Source organism: Oryza sativa, chromosome 8 (genome assembly GCF_034140825.1).
Source record: "Oryza sativa Japonica Group chromosome 8, ASM3414082v1".
NCBI lineage: Eukaryota > Viridiplantae > Streptophyta > Magnoliopsida > Poales > Poaceae > Oryza > Oryza sativa.
This window is the reverse complement of record NC_089042.1, coordinates 26,005,153-26,023,965: the sequence shown is the minus strand read 5'-3', so window position 1 is coordinate 26,023,965 and position 18,813 is coordinate 26,005,153. Positions and strand designations below refer to the sequence as shown.

General features: G+C 41.6%; 3 protein-coding genes across 3 annotated transcripts; all 3 read left to right on the top strand.

The window, feature by feature from the left end:
- Positions 1 to 6,899, top strand: LOC4346065 (auxin response factor 21-like). The gene is made up of 13 exons (NM_001422648.1): positions 1 to 331; positions 1,326 to 1,424; positions 1,544 to 1,600; positions 1,688 to 1,852; positions 1,940 to 2,024; positions 2,237 to 2,327; positions 2,439 to 2,603; positions 2,684 to 2,806; positions 3,138 to 3,213; positions 3,282 to 3,420; positions 3,576 to 5,419; positions 5,592 to 5,782; positions 6,270 to 6,899. The coding sequence occupies exons 1-13, from the start codon at positions 170 to 172 to the stop codon at positions 6,421 to 6,423; spliced, it is 3,351 nt and encodes a 1,116-aa protein (NP_001409577.1). The 5' UTR covers positions 1 to 169; the 3' UTR covers positions 6,424 to 6,899.
- A 538-nt stretch (positions 6,900 to 7,437) lies between these two features.
- Positions 7,438 to 9,395, top strand: LOC4346064 (methyltransferase-like protein 13). Its single transcript, NM_001422647.1, has one exon. The coding sequence runs from the start codon at positions 7,717 to 7,719 to the stop codon at positions 9,115 to 9,117; it is 1,401 nt and encodes a 466-aa protein (NP_001409576.1). The 5' UTR covers positions 7,438 to 7,716; the 3' UTR covers positions 9,118 to 9,395.
- Positions 9,396 to 12,870: 3,475 nt separating this feature from the next.
- On the top strand, positions 12,871 to 18,661 carry LOC4346063 (oligouridylate-binding protein 1B). The gene is made up of 12 exons (NM_001422645.1): positions 12,871 to 13,259; positions 14,265 to 14,326; positions 14,604 to 14,706; positions 15,369 to 15,445; positions 15,540 to 15,601; positions 15,696 to 15,783; positions 16,038 to 16,113; positions 16,751 to 16,781; positions 16,885 to 17,007; positions 17,532 to 17,623; positions 17,804 to 17,977; positions 18,066 to 18,661. Exons 1-12 carry the CDS (start codon positions 13,098 to 13,100, stop codon positions 18,357 to 18,359), a joined length of 1,344 nt encoding a protein of 447 aa, NP_001409574.1. The 5' UTR covers positions 12,871 to 13,097; the 3' UTR covers positions 18,360 to 18,661.
- The last annotated feature ends 152 nt before the right edge of the window (positions 18,662 to 18,813 follow it).

Sequence of the window (18,813 nt, the reverse complement as noted above, 5' to 3'; positions counted from 1 at the left end):
ACTATTATATTACTACTACTTTTTTTTTTCTCTTCGCTGCTACCGAGTCTCTTCTGTTCTCTCCTCAAATTCGCCTCCTCCTCGCCGGCGGCGATCCATCCGGCGATGGATTCCGGCGGGCGGTAGGCTGAGGCGGCGGTGACTGAGCTCGGGAGACACGGCGGCGGCGATGGCGAGCTCCGGCGGAGGGGGTGGTGGTGGGGAGGAGGGGGAGGGCAGGGGGGCGACCAAGGTGAACCAGGAGCTGTGGTACGCGTGCGCGGGGCCGCTCGTCTCGCTGCCGCCGCAGGGGAGCCTCATCGTCTACTTCCCCCAGGGTCACAGCGAGCAGGTACGGCCGCCGCCGCCGCCGCCGCCGAGCTCTCTGCTTCCGACGACGACGACTTGTGAAGTTGTTGAAGTCGTCTTTGATCAAAGCTGCTGCTGCTGATTGCTTTGCTTTGTTCTTCTTTTTTCCCCCATTTCGGATGAAGGGAGATTTCTCCCTTTCTTTGGTTCTTGTTGTTTTTTCATTGTGGTTTTCGTGAATTTTTCGTTTTCATCTTTCTTCTCTTAGTTGTCGCGTCATGTCCGCGTGCGGCGGAGAATTTTTTTCTCTCTCTCTTTGCGGTTGTGTGGTTTGGTTGATTGGTTCCGTGTCCGGTGTCAATTGGTTCTTGAGCGTTTGATCTTGGCCATATATCCAAATGGTTTCTTTCCCTTTGTTCTCGAGAAATAGGGAAAAAAAGATTCCGGTTTTCTCGGTGTTCTTGTTCTCATAAGAGGAAGATTTGGGAATCGATTTTTTTGGTCATAAAGGAAGAGGTTTCAGAGAGGAATTAATTCACTGTCTAATTGCTCGTGTTGTTTACTTCCCTTTGCTTTTGTTCTTTGTGAGATTAAGTCGTCGCGTCATGGAGGTTTGGTGCCATTTGATGCAATGCTGGAGGAGCATGGAGTTGGGCATCCTCCCAATCTGTCTTCCTTTTCTGATGCTCCTTTACATGTTGTTTAATCTTATCTGCAGATAACTTTAATCTTTTTGCAACTTTCAACTACGAACATACAACTTTTGTTAATCTTCTTTCAGTTCTTAGCAAATTCAGTTATACGGCACTGTAATTTGAATCAACCCAAACGAAAAGTGCTCATGTTACTTGGTTGCTTCTGTTTTACCATGGAGTTTGATATAGAAAACATGTGTGTTTCTGTACACAAGTTCTATGATGAGAGTTAACAAAAGCTTTGAGAGTTACTAGCACACCGTTTGTAAATGTGCAAGTTTTGTGCAAGTGGTTTTGGGGTTTCATGGAGAACAATTCTCATTCCTGGATACCCGATTTCAGGTTGCAGCATCTATGCGAAAGGACGCAGATGCGCAAATTCCAAGCTATCCAAATCTTCCATCAAAGCTGATATGCATCCTCCACAGTGTCACCATGCTTGTAATCTCTGCCACTTTGAGCATCAGTAAACAGAAAAAGAGCTCCACGCTTTATTAGTGCTCTATTATGCCAATAATTTGAACTTCTGTACTGACACATTTCTTGACAAAACATGACAGGCTGATCCTGACACAGATGAGGTTTATGCTCGAATGACTCTCCAGCCAGTTAGCAATGTAGGTTGCAATTTCCCAAATTCAGTTAGATCTTCTGGATTATGTGATGTAGCAGTACCGACATGATTTTGGAATTGGGATTATTAGGTGACCCAGTGTGACAAGGAGACATTGCTAGCATCAGAGCTTGCGCTGAAGCAAACCAGGCCACAAACAGAATTCTTTTGCAAAACACTGACCGCCAGTGATACAAGCACTCATGGAGGTTTCTCTGTGCCACGCCGTGCCGCTGAGAGGATTTTTCCTCGTCTTGTGAGCATACTTTAACCTTATGGAAAACAAAGTGTTGATTCTTTCTTGGTTTCTTCTACTAACTTATGCGCACTGTATTATGTTTAGGACTTCTCCATGCAGCCTCCTGCCCAGGAACTGCAGGCCCGGGATTTGCATGATAATGTTTGGACATTTCGTCATATATACCGGGGTACAGTAGAAAAATACTAATATTCCGTTGTTCCCTTTGATGCATGATAAAAGCTAATGCAACTTAGTAAAGGCCTTACTCTTGTAAACGAAACCCGTATTCAACTGCCGTATGTCAGCTTTGGCCTTTGGTTACTAAAAGGTTCAGGAAACTCTGGTGTTACTTCATGCTTTAATGTCTCAAAGTTTATGAGTTCTCTTTCTCTTCACCAGGTCAGCCTAAAAGGCATTTACTGACTACGGGCTGGAGCCTATTTGTCAGTGGAAAGAGATTACTTGCTGGTGATTCAGTCTTGTTTATTAGGTACACTGATTATGCCAATAAACTGTTTTTTCTGCCTCGCTATCGCTTGAAAATGTTGCTGTAACAAATCAATCTTGAGGGAGTACTAAACTTTCTTCATTCCGACCATAGGGATGCAAAACAGCAGCTCCTCTTGGGGATCAGACGAGCAAATAGGCAACCTACGAACCTCTCATCATCTGTCTTATCTAGTGATAGTATGCATATTGGAATTCTTGCTGCAGCAGCCCATGCTGCAGCGAATAACAGCCAATTTACAATATATTATAACCCAAGGTAAACATCTTTGGCTAGGTTTAACGTATGAAGAGATGATATGTTATTAGTTTTGTTTGAACTTTTTTTTGTTTATTCAGGGCCAGTACTTCCGAATTTGTGATTCCTTTTGCCAAATACCAGAAGGCAGTGTATGGTAACCAATTATCTCTTGGCATGCGGTTCAGAATGATGTTTGAAACTGAAGAGTCAGGAACAAGAAGGTATAGTTTCTGAACTTTATCTTATTTGTGTAACATATACTTGTTCTCATTACTTCAAATTCCTTTTAGTTGAAAATTTTTTATCCTAAACCCCCCTCTAAGGGGTGGATATCGAGCTACCTTGACTCCCACAGGGACCCTGCTACAGACTGGACCTAAAAAGATCCTTGGTGTGTGTTGTGCACACTTAGGATATTTTGGGAGCATCATTTTTCTGCATTGAGTCACATTCAGCTCTCTGTGTTGACTGTGTTCATGTTCATGCACTTGTGAATGTGTGATGTTTTATAAGATTCTTTTCTGAATCGTATTTGTGACATCTTCCTTGCAGGTACATGGGTACAATAACTGGTATAAGTGATCTGGATCCAGTAAGGTGGAAAACATCTCATTGGCGCAATATTCAGGTTTGGTCTGATTCCTTACAAAGCTATATCTCCTTTGTTTTTGCTGGAATAAGTAGAACTATATGCAGGTTGCATGGGATGAAGCGGCACCAACTGAGAGACGCACCAGGGTTTCCCTCTGGGAGATAGAGCCTATCATTGCTCCATTCTTCATCTACCCCTCACCATTATTCACCGCAAAACGTCCAAGGCTACCTGGGATGACAGGTAAACAGTTACTGATCTGATAAAAGGTCACTCTATGGATGATTAGTACTCATATCAGACTATGATTATTGTGTAACCAAAGTTTTCGACTGAATATCAGTTCTAACAGAAAATTATGATTTCATTATCTTATAATAATTTAATCACATCTGTAGATGACGAGACTGAAATGGACGGTCTTCTCAAGAGGGCCATGCCATGGGTTGGTGAGGAGATTTGCAAGAAAGATCTGAATATTCAGAACAGTGTAGTGCCTGGTCTAAATCTAGCTCAGTGGATGAACATGCAGCACAGCTCCTCGCTTCCTGGCACGGTTGTGCAACCAGAGTTACTAAACTCATTAAGTGGAAAACCTGTACAAAATTTGGCTGCAGCTGATTTATCAAGGCAAATCAGTTTTCACCCGCAGTTCTTGCAACAAAACAACATCCAGTTCAACACTGCGTTGGTACCTCAACAAAACCAACAGACAGAACAATTAGCGAAAGTTATCCCTACACCAAACCAATTGGGAAGTGTTATAATACCGCAGAAGGTGGTTCAGGATTGCAACTCTGAACAAAGGCAGCATGTGGTTACTCAACCAGTGCAAGGCAGCCAGCCAAACATAAACATTCCACAGCCTCAGCTTGTTGTTCAGGCTCAGCTTCAGCAACCGCAAGTCATTCTCCAGGCGCAACTGCAGCAACCTCAAGTTGTTGTCCAGGCCCAACTCCAGCAAACGCAACCTTCGGTCCAAAGTCACACTGTCTTACAAGGAGGTCTTCAACAAATCCAGCTTCTCCAGCAGCAACAGCCACATGTGCAGCACCAGCAGATACCGCAACAGTTACATCATCAGCAGCAGCAAACACAACAGTTGCAACCTGTCCAGCAGGTTCAGCAGTCAGTACAGGAACATCAGCAAATAAAGATACAACCTGTTCATGTTTCCATGGATGCAAGTATGAATACGCAGGTGGCAGATCATCAAATGAAACTACAACTACTCAAGGCTTTACAGCCACAGCAGCCTCTGATCTCAGAGCAGCAGAAGATGCTTTTGGATTTGCAGCAGCAAGTGATAAATTCACAGTCAGCTCCTCAGCAGTGTGTACAGGTAACAAACCAAGCTATTAGTTTACATAACAGTAACACTATTCAATACCCGACACAGCAAAAGGTTCAGTCTCACCAAGTTCAAGACTTAACTGGGAATGTCATTCCTAATTCAAAATCAGACATCGCTACTTCCATGGGTGCTAGTTCTTTGCATGTAGCTGGTGGACGCCAATTATTGAAGACAGATGATGTTCCGTCTACTTCAACATCACCATCCACTAACAGCAATCCTGTTCTTCTGCAATCCATCCCAAGTAGCTCCAAGAACCAAAGTTTAACTACAGCAGGAAAGACATCTCAATCATCTGTTGTGTTGGGTCCTACGATCGAACAGGACACAAAGCCATATCAAAATGTAAAGCAAACAGTTATGATTCCCAAGACGACAGAACAAAGGCCAGCTACTGGACAAGACTGCATAAATAACAATCCTCAAATGGATTACTTGGACACATCCTCTTCAGCTACTTCGGTTTGCCTTTCCCAGGCTGATGGATCATTGCAACAAAACTTTCCACCTTCATCCTTCCACCAGCATCACTTGCTAAAAGACACAGTTCCAGATAGCGAGTTTGAGGTTACAGATCCAAGAAATAACCTTCTATTTGGGGTGAATATTGATGGTCAACTGGGTTTACCACTTAATGCAGACCTGCTTGCGAATGACATTGGAACCGATAAATACATGGATCAGTTGCCAGGAAATGGCATTTCTAACTTCATTTCATCAAAGGATTCTCAACAAGAGTTATCATCTTCAATGATTTCACATTCATTTGGAGTTGCTGATATGGCATTCAATTCTATAGATTCTGCAATCAATGATACCCCATTCTTAAATAGAAATTCCCGGTCTGCAGCAGGTCCTGCACATCAACGGATGAGAACCTACACCAAGGTTTGTTATCTAGCTTAGCCTCAACTTGTTACTTTACACCATCTTTTTTAGAAAAAAATTTCGAGTTAAGTTACAATCTTAGGATGACTCTTAACTAAGATTCATGAAATAATTGCACATGTTGATGATTATTGCAGTGGACACCTGTGCTGACCAAAATAATTATCTACAGGTACACAAGCGTGGTGCGGTGGGAAGATCAATTGACATCAATCGATATTCTGGATATGATGAGCTGAAACATGACGTTGCTCGGATGTTTGGTATTGAGGGGCAGCTTGGTGATCAAAATAGAGTTGGCTGGAAGCTAGTATATGAAGATCACGAGAAGGATGTTCTACTAGTTGGTGATGATCCATGGGAGTAAGTCAAATCCCATAAACTTATTTTTCATCTGCACATACAAAACTAACAATAATATCTTTCTGGAGGCGTGGATCTTTTTTTTTACCGAAGATAAACCCATGGATGGGGTTAGCTGATTTGAGTGAACATGATCTTGGAGCAACTTCATATAGATTCTGGATTTATTGTTTGTGAGCTTAGTTTCACTAACACGCAAAGATCTGTACATCCCTGCTTGTTAGTTTCACATGCCATAGAATGTTTTCTAACTCCAGCTGAATATTTACTTTACCTGTTAAAACATGTAGAGAGACTCTAAAAGCAACTCTGTGTTACGTAAAACCAATCAAGCATATTTTCTGCAGTGATCTCACCACTTACCTGATTGGGAAATATAACGAGGCTCCATTTTTTTCAACTGATCATACTTATTCACCTATCAAAGTATAGCTATTTCTAATTGTATCACGGTGATAACTAAGAACCGATGGCTTTGCATGTGCAGGGACTTTGTGAAATGTGTACGATGTATCAGGATTCTTTCTCCACAGGAAGAAATGCAGATGAGATTAGTCGGCGACTTTGGAGACAGCTTTCTACCCAACCAAGCTTGCAGCAGCTCTGATGGGGGTCATCCCTGGAGGATAACCGGCGACTAGAATGTAGAAACTGATCAAAACCCACTTTACATACATACTGTAGTTGCTGTCGCCTCAAGACCGACTTTTTTTTGACTGTTAGTCTCATGACAGTGCAAAGGATGGTAGTAGGCAATGATAATTTTGGCTTCGAAACTTTGAGCTTACAGTAAATTTATCGACAAGAAAACTCAATAAATATGGATACAAGAGGAAGGCTGTGTTGGAGTGCCCAGAAGCCTCCATTTATAAGTTTACTCCATTATTCAGACTATTGTCTCTGTTGCAGTCTTGTAGATGTGCTAATTCTCTGTATGTTTTTATGGCCTTGTTACCCTCTTGTATAGCCCGTCCATATGTCTATACTACAGTGTATATATTGCTGCTGTATAAGCTGCAGAATGGAGATTGTCAGATATCACCATCTGTAAGCTGTTACAGATCTAAATGGGTAAAAAAAAACAACATTTTATACATGAGGAATCGCTGATCATGTATTTGTATGAGAGTTTTCTACAGTCTTTGGGAGCTAGTGTTGAGTTGTACATTTGGGGATACGAAATATTTCAATAAATTAGTACCAAATTCTTATTGCAAATATTGCTAAGGGACTTTTCATCATGTCATTTCTCTAAATTCTTTCTATCATATGCTGCCTGACTTCATTCGTTATATGAGATGACCAACAGCTTTATCATTTGCTCTTCATCTTATGAGCCACAACCAATATTTGAAGTTTAAAACTTAATTTTAGATTTGTTTGTTTCTTTTATCGTAGTTCATTTTCCAGCATTAATTTTTAAATCGCTAAGATCACATACACTAAGTTTTACATAATTTTCCTTTGTTGTTGTTAATAAGCATTACTGCTTACAATCTTCTTCCGAAGAATGGATTTTGGAAGATACTGTACCAATTCCATCAACGGGAACATAATTTTAAACTGAACATAGAAAATACTCAAAACATGGGGTCAAATACACCTAATTTAAGAACGGTAAATATATCATATGATATTTGTTTCTCACTGACCTAGTGGTCCCACAACACAGTGACAGAGGAAACCCTCAGCTCACAGCTCCAGGCGATTTTTCGTCGCCGCCGGCGCCGGCGCCGCCGCGAGCCCCGTCGACTCCCTCGCCGGCGGCGGCTGGACGGGACGGAATCTCAGGTCAACCCTCTCTCCCCGCCATTAGAATCTTCGCGATACTCCCCCAATCGGAGGAGAAACGAAACCCTCGTCGAGAAATTTGGACGCGCGCGATTGCTCCTCCTGCTTGGGTTTCTTGGTTGCTCGAGATCTCTCTCTCTGCAATGGCGGTCAGCTCGGAGCTGGAGGGCTTGCAGGACGTGGAGCCCTCCCGCTTCATCGCCTTCTCCTTCCCAAACCCTCTCCTCCTCCTCGACCACGCCTCCGACCCGTACGCCCATGGCGGCCATGAGTTCCTCCGCGTGGCGGTTCTCGACCACTCCTCACCCCACCCGTCGCCGCGCACGGCGGCGATGCTCGTGCCGGCGGGGCGGCACCGCGACTGGATCTTCTCCACCCGCGCCGGCCACCTGCACCTCCTCCTCGCCTCCCGCTCCCAGTGCAGCCACCTCTCCCGCCTCATCCTCGTCGGCCCCGAGCTCTCCGCGCCGTCTCCTTCTCGGGTGGTGGTCGTCGCCGCCGCCGCTCGCCCGGACCCGGATCCTGCTCACGCGCGGCTGCTCCCACTCCTCCTGGCTCTATGCCCCCGTGCCGCGTTTGGGGGCGATGCTATCCCTGACGTGCCATTGCTCTCCTTCCATGATGACCTCCTCCGGCTTGCTCCTGTCAAGGTTGTCGCTGGTCCTGTGGTTGGTGAGATGGTTGTTGAGGATGTGGCCGTCGACTGCGCGCCACGTTCGGCTGAATTGCGCCGCCGATTGCGGTTCAAGCGGATGCCGTTCCTTGTTCAGACGCAGGTGCGCCTTGTGCGGCAATTATCGCCGGGTGATTCTTTGATGTTAGATGCATTGGATGAGGTTGGAGGTGGTTCATTGCAGCCTGAGGTGGGTGGAGAGCTGGTCCAGCCTTACCTACAGGCAATGGCCGCTGGTCTTGCGGTGATCGCCCCTTCCATGGATGAGAGCTTTCGGTTGGGTGGCAAGCCGAGGTGTCTTTGTGCTGGTATCGGTGGCGGCGCTCTTCTGATGTCAATCAGAATGGGGCTTCAGTGTGATGTACTAGGGATAGAGGCTGATGGTGTTGTGCTGGATGTTGCAAGGAGCCATTTTGGATTGGTAGAGGATGAGTTCCTTCAAGTCCGTGTTGGTGATGCTATTCAAATGATCCAGGATTTTGCTCATCAAGGGGACCCTGATATGAATTTCAGTGCGATTATGGTGGATCTTGATTCATCTGATGCTATATGTGGAGTCAGTGCACCACCGTTGGAGATGACAAAGGAAAGCATTCTTCTTGCTTCACGCACGATCCTACATCGTGATGGGGCTTTCATATTGAATGTTATCCCTCCTGCTGCAGATGGATCCTTCTACAAAGGGTTGATTGATGTTCTTCGCCATGTCTTCTCTGAGTTGTATGAAATAAATGTCAGTAATGGTGAAAATTTTGTCCTTGTTGCCACAGTGTCACCAGTTGAAACTATCCTTGCTGATAGTTCAGGAAGCGTTCTGACAAAATTGAGGAAATTAGCTGGGGATTTTTTGGAACACATAACGAGAATCTGACATTCCAAGTCACTGTATTGTTGCTCCAATTGGCCTCCACAACATCTGTCCAGAAGTTATTTTGTTTGGATTTGTTTGCATACTATTCAGACGGCTATAGTATTTCACTGTTCTTATCTCAAATGAAGAAGTCCATTTGAGCCAGCCACTGGATTTGATACCCCAGATTCCTCAGCTCTTCCTGAGTATTTACTGCTGTATTTCAGATCTTATTTAACTGAACAGGTAATAGCAACAATTGAGATATCATTACAAAATCGCTTGCTTCCCAAGATGAATATTTTGTCGTGATATATGTAGCACACCTCTGCCAAACAGATCTTGTTAATGTCAATGCAATGCAAAATGATACATCTGACATCTAAAAGAAGAGAGCATCTGAGTACAACAATAACAGCTAAAACGATATGGTTTCCTCTTGATATTTATCATATTACAGGTATATATGTGCATGAAGATTTTTCTGTCCTTTTAAACATTATGCGACGTAAACAGTCTCATGAAGACACTAGAAACCTTGTCATGTCCTAGATCAATTTAGCCTTAATGTCTGAATTCTTCTCAAAAAACAAAATTGATGCTAGACTTCTTATGTTAGCTATTGAATTTCTTTTCACGGTACATTTTGTTGTACACCACTTCAACCAATAATTTTGTTTTCATGCCTCTGAAACATTATGACGTCTACTGGTCTTTGACATTGGTGGTAATACCTTCAAAATAAAAATATATACTACAGATCATCTTTCGCTTAACATGTTCCATATGAGTCCTGCTGATGTTTTCGAGAAAAGAAAAGGTATTGTCGATGCATTGTCCTGCAAAATATATCTTTCCAAGGTTAATATGGGGTAAGCACTGTGCCGTTGTTTTCCTAAGGTTCCCTTGTTCACTACATTATTTATCTGCACCATATGGAACGGACCTGCTTTCCCTTCTTTTTAAAAAGACTTTAAGCTTAAGGTGGAAATATGGCGTATCAGCAGCCAAGAGGAAAACTGGTTGTCCCAAACATACTGGGCAGGAGTACATTCTTCTTCTCTGGTTATCTGTTGTGTAATTTCACTTTTGTTCATGTGTGGAGCAGCAGCAATTATTGTTTGAGTGTCAATATTTTGTATTGAAAACATAATATGGCTTACTGGTATCTGCTGTGATGTTATGGAGAAGCATGTGAAGCAAGTAAGCCCAGAATCATGGAAACAATTGTTTCACCTGTCGATCAGAACATCATCACCAGGATGCACTGATTGTTAGCGTTTCGTTGTAAAATAGGCCCCTGGTGAGCCATCCAGATGAATTATTTATCTGTTCATTTAGAGTTTGTAGAGGTATATTGGATCGCCGTTTTCATGTTGTGAGCTATCTAAATCATTGTTTGTTCATTTAAAGTTTGTAGAGGTATATTCGATCGCCATTTTCGTGTTGGTGCCATGTACTTTTCTTGTTAATACCAACAATGACAAGAGTGGAATTGGAATTGGAAGATTATACTTCGTTTTTTGGTGACTATATTGGATGGATCCATGAATCGCGGGAGAGGTGTGACTTCAAATTTTAGAGCTTATTTGGGAGGCATGAATTTTACATAATCTGGATTGATTCCCATAAAATTGCTCTTAGAAAATTCCTTTTTTTTTTTGAAATACGGTACATACGTAGACGCTCACAACGCTCGCACACTCACCCCAATAAACGCACACCCTATCGCTACGAGCATCTCCGAAAAACTAGGTCGTCATATAATGAGAACACCCCTACGAACGCACATCCTATTGCTATGAGCATCACCGAAAAACAAGACCGTAATATCTTGAGAACCTCTGGAAGACTAGGCTGACATATCTTGAGATTGACGAAGTCACTACGGGTGTCTTGTTGTCGATGAGTATATCATCTATCACTGAAGAATAAATAGTCATAAATGCGAGCAAATCTAGAACTTGAACACGGGTGGACAGGTTCCACCACAATGAACCTAACCAGTTGAGCTTTTCCATTCCAAAGGATGCCCTATCTCCAAACTGGCTAATATTATGGAAAAACCACTCATTCATCACATGGACAATGCCGCAAGACACTAGTAAGGAGGTTGTTATTTGAACCAAATGGTAAAATTTCGACATTAAAATACCTAGTTCCGTTATTTGGGACGTTGGATAATTTTTTTAAGGAATATTTAAGGTATTATTTGGATAAATATGTATTGAGGTTATAACATGGCATATAAAAAGTTTAGGGGGTGTTTAGATCCATGGGTGTAAAGTTTTGGCGTGTCACATCGAATATATGGACACACATTTGAAATATTAAACGTAGACTAATAACAAAACAAATTACAGATTTCGCATGTAAACTGTGAGATGAATTTATTAAGCCTAATTAATCCGTCATTAGCAAATATTTACTGTAGTACCATATTGTCAAATCATAGAGCAATTAGGCTTAAAAGATTCGTCTCGCAATTTACACGCAATCTGTGTAATTAGTTATTTTTTCGTTTATATTTAATACTCCATGTATGTGTCCAAACATTTCGATGTGACGGGGTGAAAATTTTGCCAGGGGATCTAAACAGGCCCTTAGTACTGATAAAAATGTATGCATATGCATCACATTTATGGGATGATAACATCTTTTGTTGCGTTCATCCGCTAGACTTAAAAGACATATAGCTACATGAAAAAGACATAGAGTATTTGTGAGTAAATGTATGTTTAAGTAATTTGACATTCTTCTTTAAATCATTAATGCAATCTATTAACCTATGTTTATGAAGTTGGTCCCAAAAATAAGCAATCATACACTGTAATCCTACCTTAGATATCACCATCATTAGAGACAATATTAGCCGGGACATCTGGAATATGCTAGGCTATATGGTTAAGTCGCAATGAGATGATTTCGGATAACTTTTCTATTAAATTTTATATGTAGATACTTTACAAGAGACACACATTGTCTTTGGTTTTGGGCCATGTTGCAAAAGTGCGAAAATGACAAACAAATGATATCGGACTTGTGCTGTTACCTAAATATGATGATTATGCAACCTTTTGCTAATTATGGATGGGGATTTAGCAATAGCATTTGCTTTTAACAACGTCTTATCATTCGAACTATGTTGGCTTTCTCTTTTCTTTGTAATGTAAACGAATGTGCTGTAAATCATGTAATAATTTGGCTCTAATTCCCGTGAAAAGCAAAAGACCAAATTTTTCCGAATCGTTTGAAAACCAGAGCCATGGTTCATCTCAAGCATCTTTTAATGGGACTTAAAAATTTATCTTTCCCTAAGTAAATTCCAATATAATTTCTTTCGTAAAATCTCATTCTCTGGCCCAATTTGAGCTGAGATCTACCACAGGTATGTCACATCCGTCTAACCAAACATCAAACCCTATCCACCGTGGGTATATAAATCTTAAGATAAATATGAACCAAATATGTAATATTTGGACAAAACAAATATTACCTACTATAGCGAATTCCTTTTAAAATTTTTGAAACCTATCCACAATACCACATCCATATTCTTAAGTCTTAACCTGACCACCTGACCACAAGTGACCATGCAGATTCAGGCTTCAGAGCCAGGGGAAAAAAACCGGGCCCACCTGTCAGTGTAAGGTCCATGCCATCTCCTAGACTCCTACACAGGGGAAAATCCCCAACTTACCCTCCCCCTCTCTAACCTCCATTGGAGCTCGACGAGGAGGAGAAAAAAAACAGAGGCGAGCGAAAAAAAAAAGAAAAGAAAAAAAGAGAGGAAGAAAACGAGAAAAATCTCACCTTCCTCTTCCTCCGTTATCTAGCTCGATCCCCGCAAGAAATTCGCCCCGGAATCTCTCGATCCGCTCGATCCATTCCCCCGATCTGTCGATCGTTCCTTGCGAACCCTCGGTTCCCGGGGTCCCGATCCGGTCTTCGCCGCGTCGCCGTCGCCGCCGGAGTCGGAGTCGGAGTCGGAGGGGGAGGAGATGAACGGCGCCGGCGGGAACCACCAGCAGCAGCAGCAGCAGCAGCAGCGGCTCAGGCAGCAGCAGCAGCAGCAGGCCCTCCTGATGCAGCAGGCGCTGCAGCAGCAGCAGCAGTACCAGTCCGGCGTCCTCGCCGCCGCCGCCGCGGCGGCCATGACCCAGGTCAGCCCCTCTCCCGTTTCCCCCCCTCTCTTCTTGATCTGTTTGTTCGTGCCATTGCGTGCGCGTGTCGGGGAGCAGTAATGCGCGCCGATCTGCCGCGCGAGCCCCAGGAGGATTGTTGTTTTGCTTTGTGCATTCCTCCTCCTTTTTTTTAGGTTGCATCTTGATTGATTGAGTAGTTAGAGGAGGCTCTCACTTGAAAACTAGAGTTTCTTTGTTATTTGGAATTGAGCAAGTGATGTGTTGTCTTTAGTTGCATAAAAGGTGCATGTCATTATTCATGGCAAATGTCGTGCTAACTGCTAATTGTTAGGTTAGTTTGGTGAAAAAAGAGAGACAAACTTTGAGTTGGCCGTGATGAAACATGGCTTGGAAGAATTGGGTTTTCACTTCCTTTACAATTTCTGGGGAAAGTGATCATATCATGTTTACTTGCCTATATGCTATTCATATTCACATCGAATGTAATTATTGTATAAAATTATTGCATTTGTTATGAATCTGGGAGAGTTTAACTTTTTGTAAGCTGTCCCCCTTACCTCATTGGCTCAGTGTACATTCTTGGTGCATACTAAAATCTGTTTAATCAAAATGCTTTCCGTATCTCCTTAGGCTAGTGCTTCCACTCTCCAATTATTCAAGGTTCCTAATGGCACGATCTTATAAGACCCACCAAATAGCCTGGTTTTGTGCGACATCACCTGCTGCACGAAGAACATAGGTTTGGAAGGCTGGCTTAACAATCCACATCACCATGGCGATGTTAATGGATAACAGATGACTTAGAAACTATGTTTTGCTAGATGGGCTTTGTGGGTGTATATCTTATCTGCACTACTGGTGTGATTCCTCTTTAGTTTGAATGTTGGGTGCCTATTCTTCTTATGTTATTTGGTACCAAGTTTAGCTTTCCTCATTGTACTTATTTGTTTTCTATCTTGTTTTGCCGTGCTTGCTTCGCGTCAGTCTTGTTTTTTTTTTCTTTTGACATTTTATGTTTTGCAGATGGAGCCTATTTCAAATGGCAATCTTCCACCAGGGTTTGATCCATCCACATGTCGCAGTGTGTGAGTGCTTTCAGTCTTTTCCTGCTTTCACCTTCATATATTATACAACTTCCTTTTTTTTTTAATATTTTCCCCCTTATCTGCCAACTTATTTTGTTTTATGACCAATGTGGAATTCCACAAGGTGACGCATGCGTGCATAATTAGGTTATGCACAGTCTTCCATCAAGGCTGATGCTGATTTTTTCTTTGGTAGAAATTTGTATAATATATGGTTGCTAGTTAACTACTTTGAAGTTTTGTTTATTTTTCTAATTAACGATGCTGTGTCAACTAGGTATGTTGGGAATGTGCACCCTAATGTTACTGAGAGCCTTCTAATCGAAGTTTTCCAGAGTTCTGGCCTTGTGGAAAGATGCAAGCTCATCCGGAAGGAGAAGGTATGTTTATGCATCCTGCTCATGCATCCAAAGGCTGTGCCCAAGGTTTGATGAAAGTTTGAGAAACGCCACGTTCTAACACTACAACATTCCCGACCTAATTTTAGTTTTAATTTTCTAACAATCTTGGTGTGATTTTGGTTCAAATGTCATCAAACATTTTGGCACAGTTTGTAACAGATTAGTCAGTGAATTATCTACGTGATTGTAGGGATCAAATAAAGATTTGTAGAAATAAACTTAAGAAATACTCCATCCATCCCAAAATATAACAACTTCTAGCCTCCAACATCTGTCCCAAAATATAACAATTTATTCCCTTCTTAACCAATCACAACCTTCCACCTCTTAAAATCCTCACCTACCTTCTCTTCTCAACCAATCACAACCATCACACATTGAATTTTACCTACTTTCTTAATACCCATGTCCAACCCCAAAACTCCTTATATTTTGGGATGGAGGTAGTAGCTTAGAGCAAGTGGTTTAAGCAATACAGTAGAAGAAAGTTTTTTGAGAAAATATATTTTTAGAGTCGTTGGAGCAAATAATCCACCGTAACAATCCAATGAAGTAGCTGAAAAGAACAGGGCCAATAACTAGAACCTACTGCATTTTGTTAATATTCATCTGTTTGATGAGAATTCACTTTTTCGTTACAGTCTTCCTTTGGTTTTGTTGACTATTATGATCGGAGGTCAGCGGCTCTTGCAATAATGACCCTTCATGGTCGTCACATGTAAGTTCCCGTGTTCCATTAACTTCAACAGCACAGGTTTCAGAGCCTCAAGTTTCTTTTAGGGTTTCTTCATTATGGACTTTTTTTTGCACAGATGTGGCCAAGCAATCAAGGTGAACTGGGCTTATGCAAGTACACAGAGGGAGGATACATCTGGTGAGATATTATTAAAGAAAAACCTCACATGTCTTTCATTTGTTTCTAATTTTAATTCTTATTTGGTTAACTGTGCCCACTGAACTATTTCCAGGGCATTTCCATATTTTTGTTGGTGATTTAAGTTCTGAAGTGAATGATGCAACTCTTTATGCCTGTTTCTCAGCATATCCTTCTTGTTCGTAAGTCCTTAGTTCTTTGTGACATGATAAACTATATGATAATTTTTATCTGCATTCTGCAGCTTATGCCTTGTAATTCTGACTTGATTTCAAGTGGCTCAATTTTCTATATAAACTTTATCCCATTGTAAAATTGATGATATTACATGTTAGAATGTTGCGTTTTGGACTACATGCTTTTTCTTTGTTTCTACCTTTTTTTTTTTGTTTTTGCTGTAGCTTTTCAGTTTTTCATTTGTGTCATTTATGATCAGTGATGCTCGAGTCATGTGGGATAACAAAACCGGACGCTCCAGAGGTTATGGTTTTGTCTCCTTCCGTAATCAACAGGCATGAACAACTCAGACCTTTTTCCATTTCGCAGATGTTTACCAATTTTTGTCCCGTGGGTGATGTGTGTTCCACAGCTTATTCTCTACCTATTATTCTGGTGTTTTAGCTATACTACAGTGACGAGTGACAACCTATTTGCGTTCTTTCTTTTATTTCCTGGCAACCAGTGTTCTGTTAGAGGCTTAGAGCTATTGCTGTTGTAGTTTAATTCAGTGAACTATTCTCCACCTGTGTACCAGTTACTGTTAGTTTCAGATGAGATATAATATTATGTTCTCATGTTTGGTATTGGTAGGTTTGATTACTTTTTATGTTATGATTCCATATTCTTTAATATTCAAATAGTTTTTTATGGTACTTGTTGTATATCTAATTTTAGCTCTTCGGGTTCCTTATGTAATTCATCCATAGCCAAAAATTCAAACTGTATCATAGGTGATCTTTGCTGTTGTATGAAGGTTATGCAAATTCCAAGTGTCAGTTTTTTTTCTTTTGCTTTTTTATTTATGATTTATCATAGCTTGAACATAAATTTGATTATCACCTGAAGTTTCATTTGTAAACTGATGTCCAGTCCTACAGTTGCACCTAGTGTTTTGTCCTATTATCACTCATGATATTTTTCTCAATGCAGGAAGCTGAGACTGCTATAACTGAAATGACTGGTAAACATGCAAGCAGAGCTCATAATATATTTTTTTTCTTATAACCTACTGGCATTCCAGTGTTGTAACTTCCTGACTTTTGCAAACTAATATGCTTTAATAGGGAAATGGCTTGGAAGCAGACAAATAAGGTGTAATTGGGCAACAAAGAACAATGCAGAAGAGAAACAAGAAACTGACAACCATAATGCAGTTGTACTAACAAATGGTAGTTCTAGTAATCCAGGTTAGTTGTTTTACTAGTTTCATGACCAAAAGGCACTATTATATTTATATTCAGCTGAATAAATAGCATGTGGGGTACACCATGGCCATAAACTTTTGAGTCAACCTCTAAAAGACCGAAGCTGGTGGTTATTGTTCTGAATCTGGTATCCCACCTTTACTTACACTGCATTTTGAGCCCCCTGATGTTCTTCAATATTACACAATGGACCTCCCACATTGTATTTTTATGTTAATCCTTAGAAAGATCAAATTTAACACACAAAGATCTGAGATGACCGGATTTCCATGTATATTTGTATTTTCTGCATACGCTGCTGCAACTTGTAAGTGCTTCCTGTAACAAAAGAAGTGAAAAGATGCTGCAACTTGTATTTTCTGCATAACCACATTCATTTGTTACGATTATTTTCATCCATAGCAAATACACTCATATCTAGCTGCTCTTTAACAATAGCAATTTGAGCTACTGACGTACATAGTCCTCGCTGCTAATTCTGAATTGTTTTCAACTTTATTCTGCAGGAATGGAGGCAAGTCAGGACACCGGAAGTAAAGAGAATCCAGAGAACAACCCTGATTGTACTACGGTGTATGTTGGCAACCTTGGACATGAGGTAGAAATTAACTGGTGCTAGCCCAGTTTTCTTTCTTCCTATGTTCTAATTATTTCCTATTCCATATCCTACCCTGGAATTGGTGCTAGACCGTTCCTCTTTCCTCAGTGTGCTGCAATTACTTCTCATCTCGAATTTTAGGACACCTTAAATTGATCATTTACTTATCTAACTTGTCAGGTTAACCGAGATGAGCTTCACCGCCACTTCTATAATTTAGGTGTTGGGGCTATTGAGGAAGTTCGCGTTCAACAGGATAAAGGATTTGGGTTTGTGAGATACAGTAACCATGGCGAAGCAGCATTGGCTATTCAGATGGCCAATGGATTGGTAGTGCGTGGGAAGCCGATCAAGGTATTGTCCAATTCAAATAAATATTATTTCGTCTGTTCTTTCAATTTTTTGCATGATTACTTATGCAATTTCCCATGTTCTTTCTTAGTGCTCATGGGGCAACAAACCTACCCCACCTGGTACATCCTCCAAGCCATTGCCACCGCCACTTCCTTCATATCAACCCGTACCAATGGCAGGTGTGCCACAAGGTTTCTCGGCAGCTGATATCGTAGCATATCAGAGGCAACTTACCTTAAGCCAGGTCGCAGCTGGGCAGATTGCTGGCCAGCATGGCCTTGCAGGTCAGGTATCCGCAGGGCTTCTTGCTGCTGGCTCCCAGGCCCTCTACGACGGGTACCCGAACCAGTCATCAGCGCAACAGCTTATGTACTACAACTAGGTGCTTAAGGAGGAGGAAGGCATTTGTAGTGTTCGGCTTGTTCGGCGCAAGCCTGGCCTTCCTCTTTCGGTTCCTATTTTCTGGTTTCTGTACTATTTGAGTGAGTGCTCCTCTTCCGGTTCACTGCTTGTCGCGGAATTGTGTTATTATCTTCTTATTATTGTTGTACTATTGACCATTTTCTTTTCTAATTTGGTCGAAGTAGTTCTCGCCTTAACAGAGTAACAGATGTATTTGATGGAATGTGAATTTGCGATTGATCAATGTAACTCTCCTGATGCCCATCTGAGTATTGATTATTCACCTTGGGCAAAGAGGGCTAGTCTTATCATGTAGCCAAAGGTTTGTGTTTTGCAGCTTCCTGCTGCTATCCTCTGCTTATCTTTGGTGATTATTTGTGCCGTCAGTGATGAACAGATTGAGTTTGTTGCAATATGGAGGCTAAGATGACCAT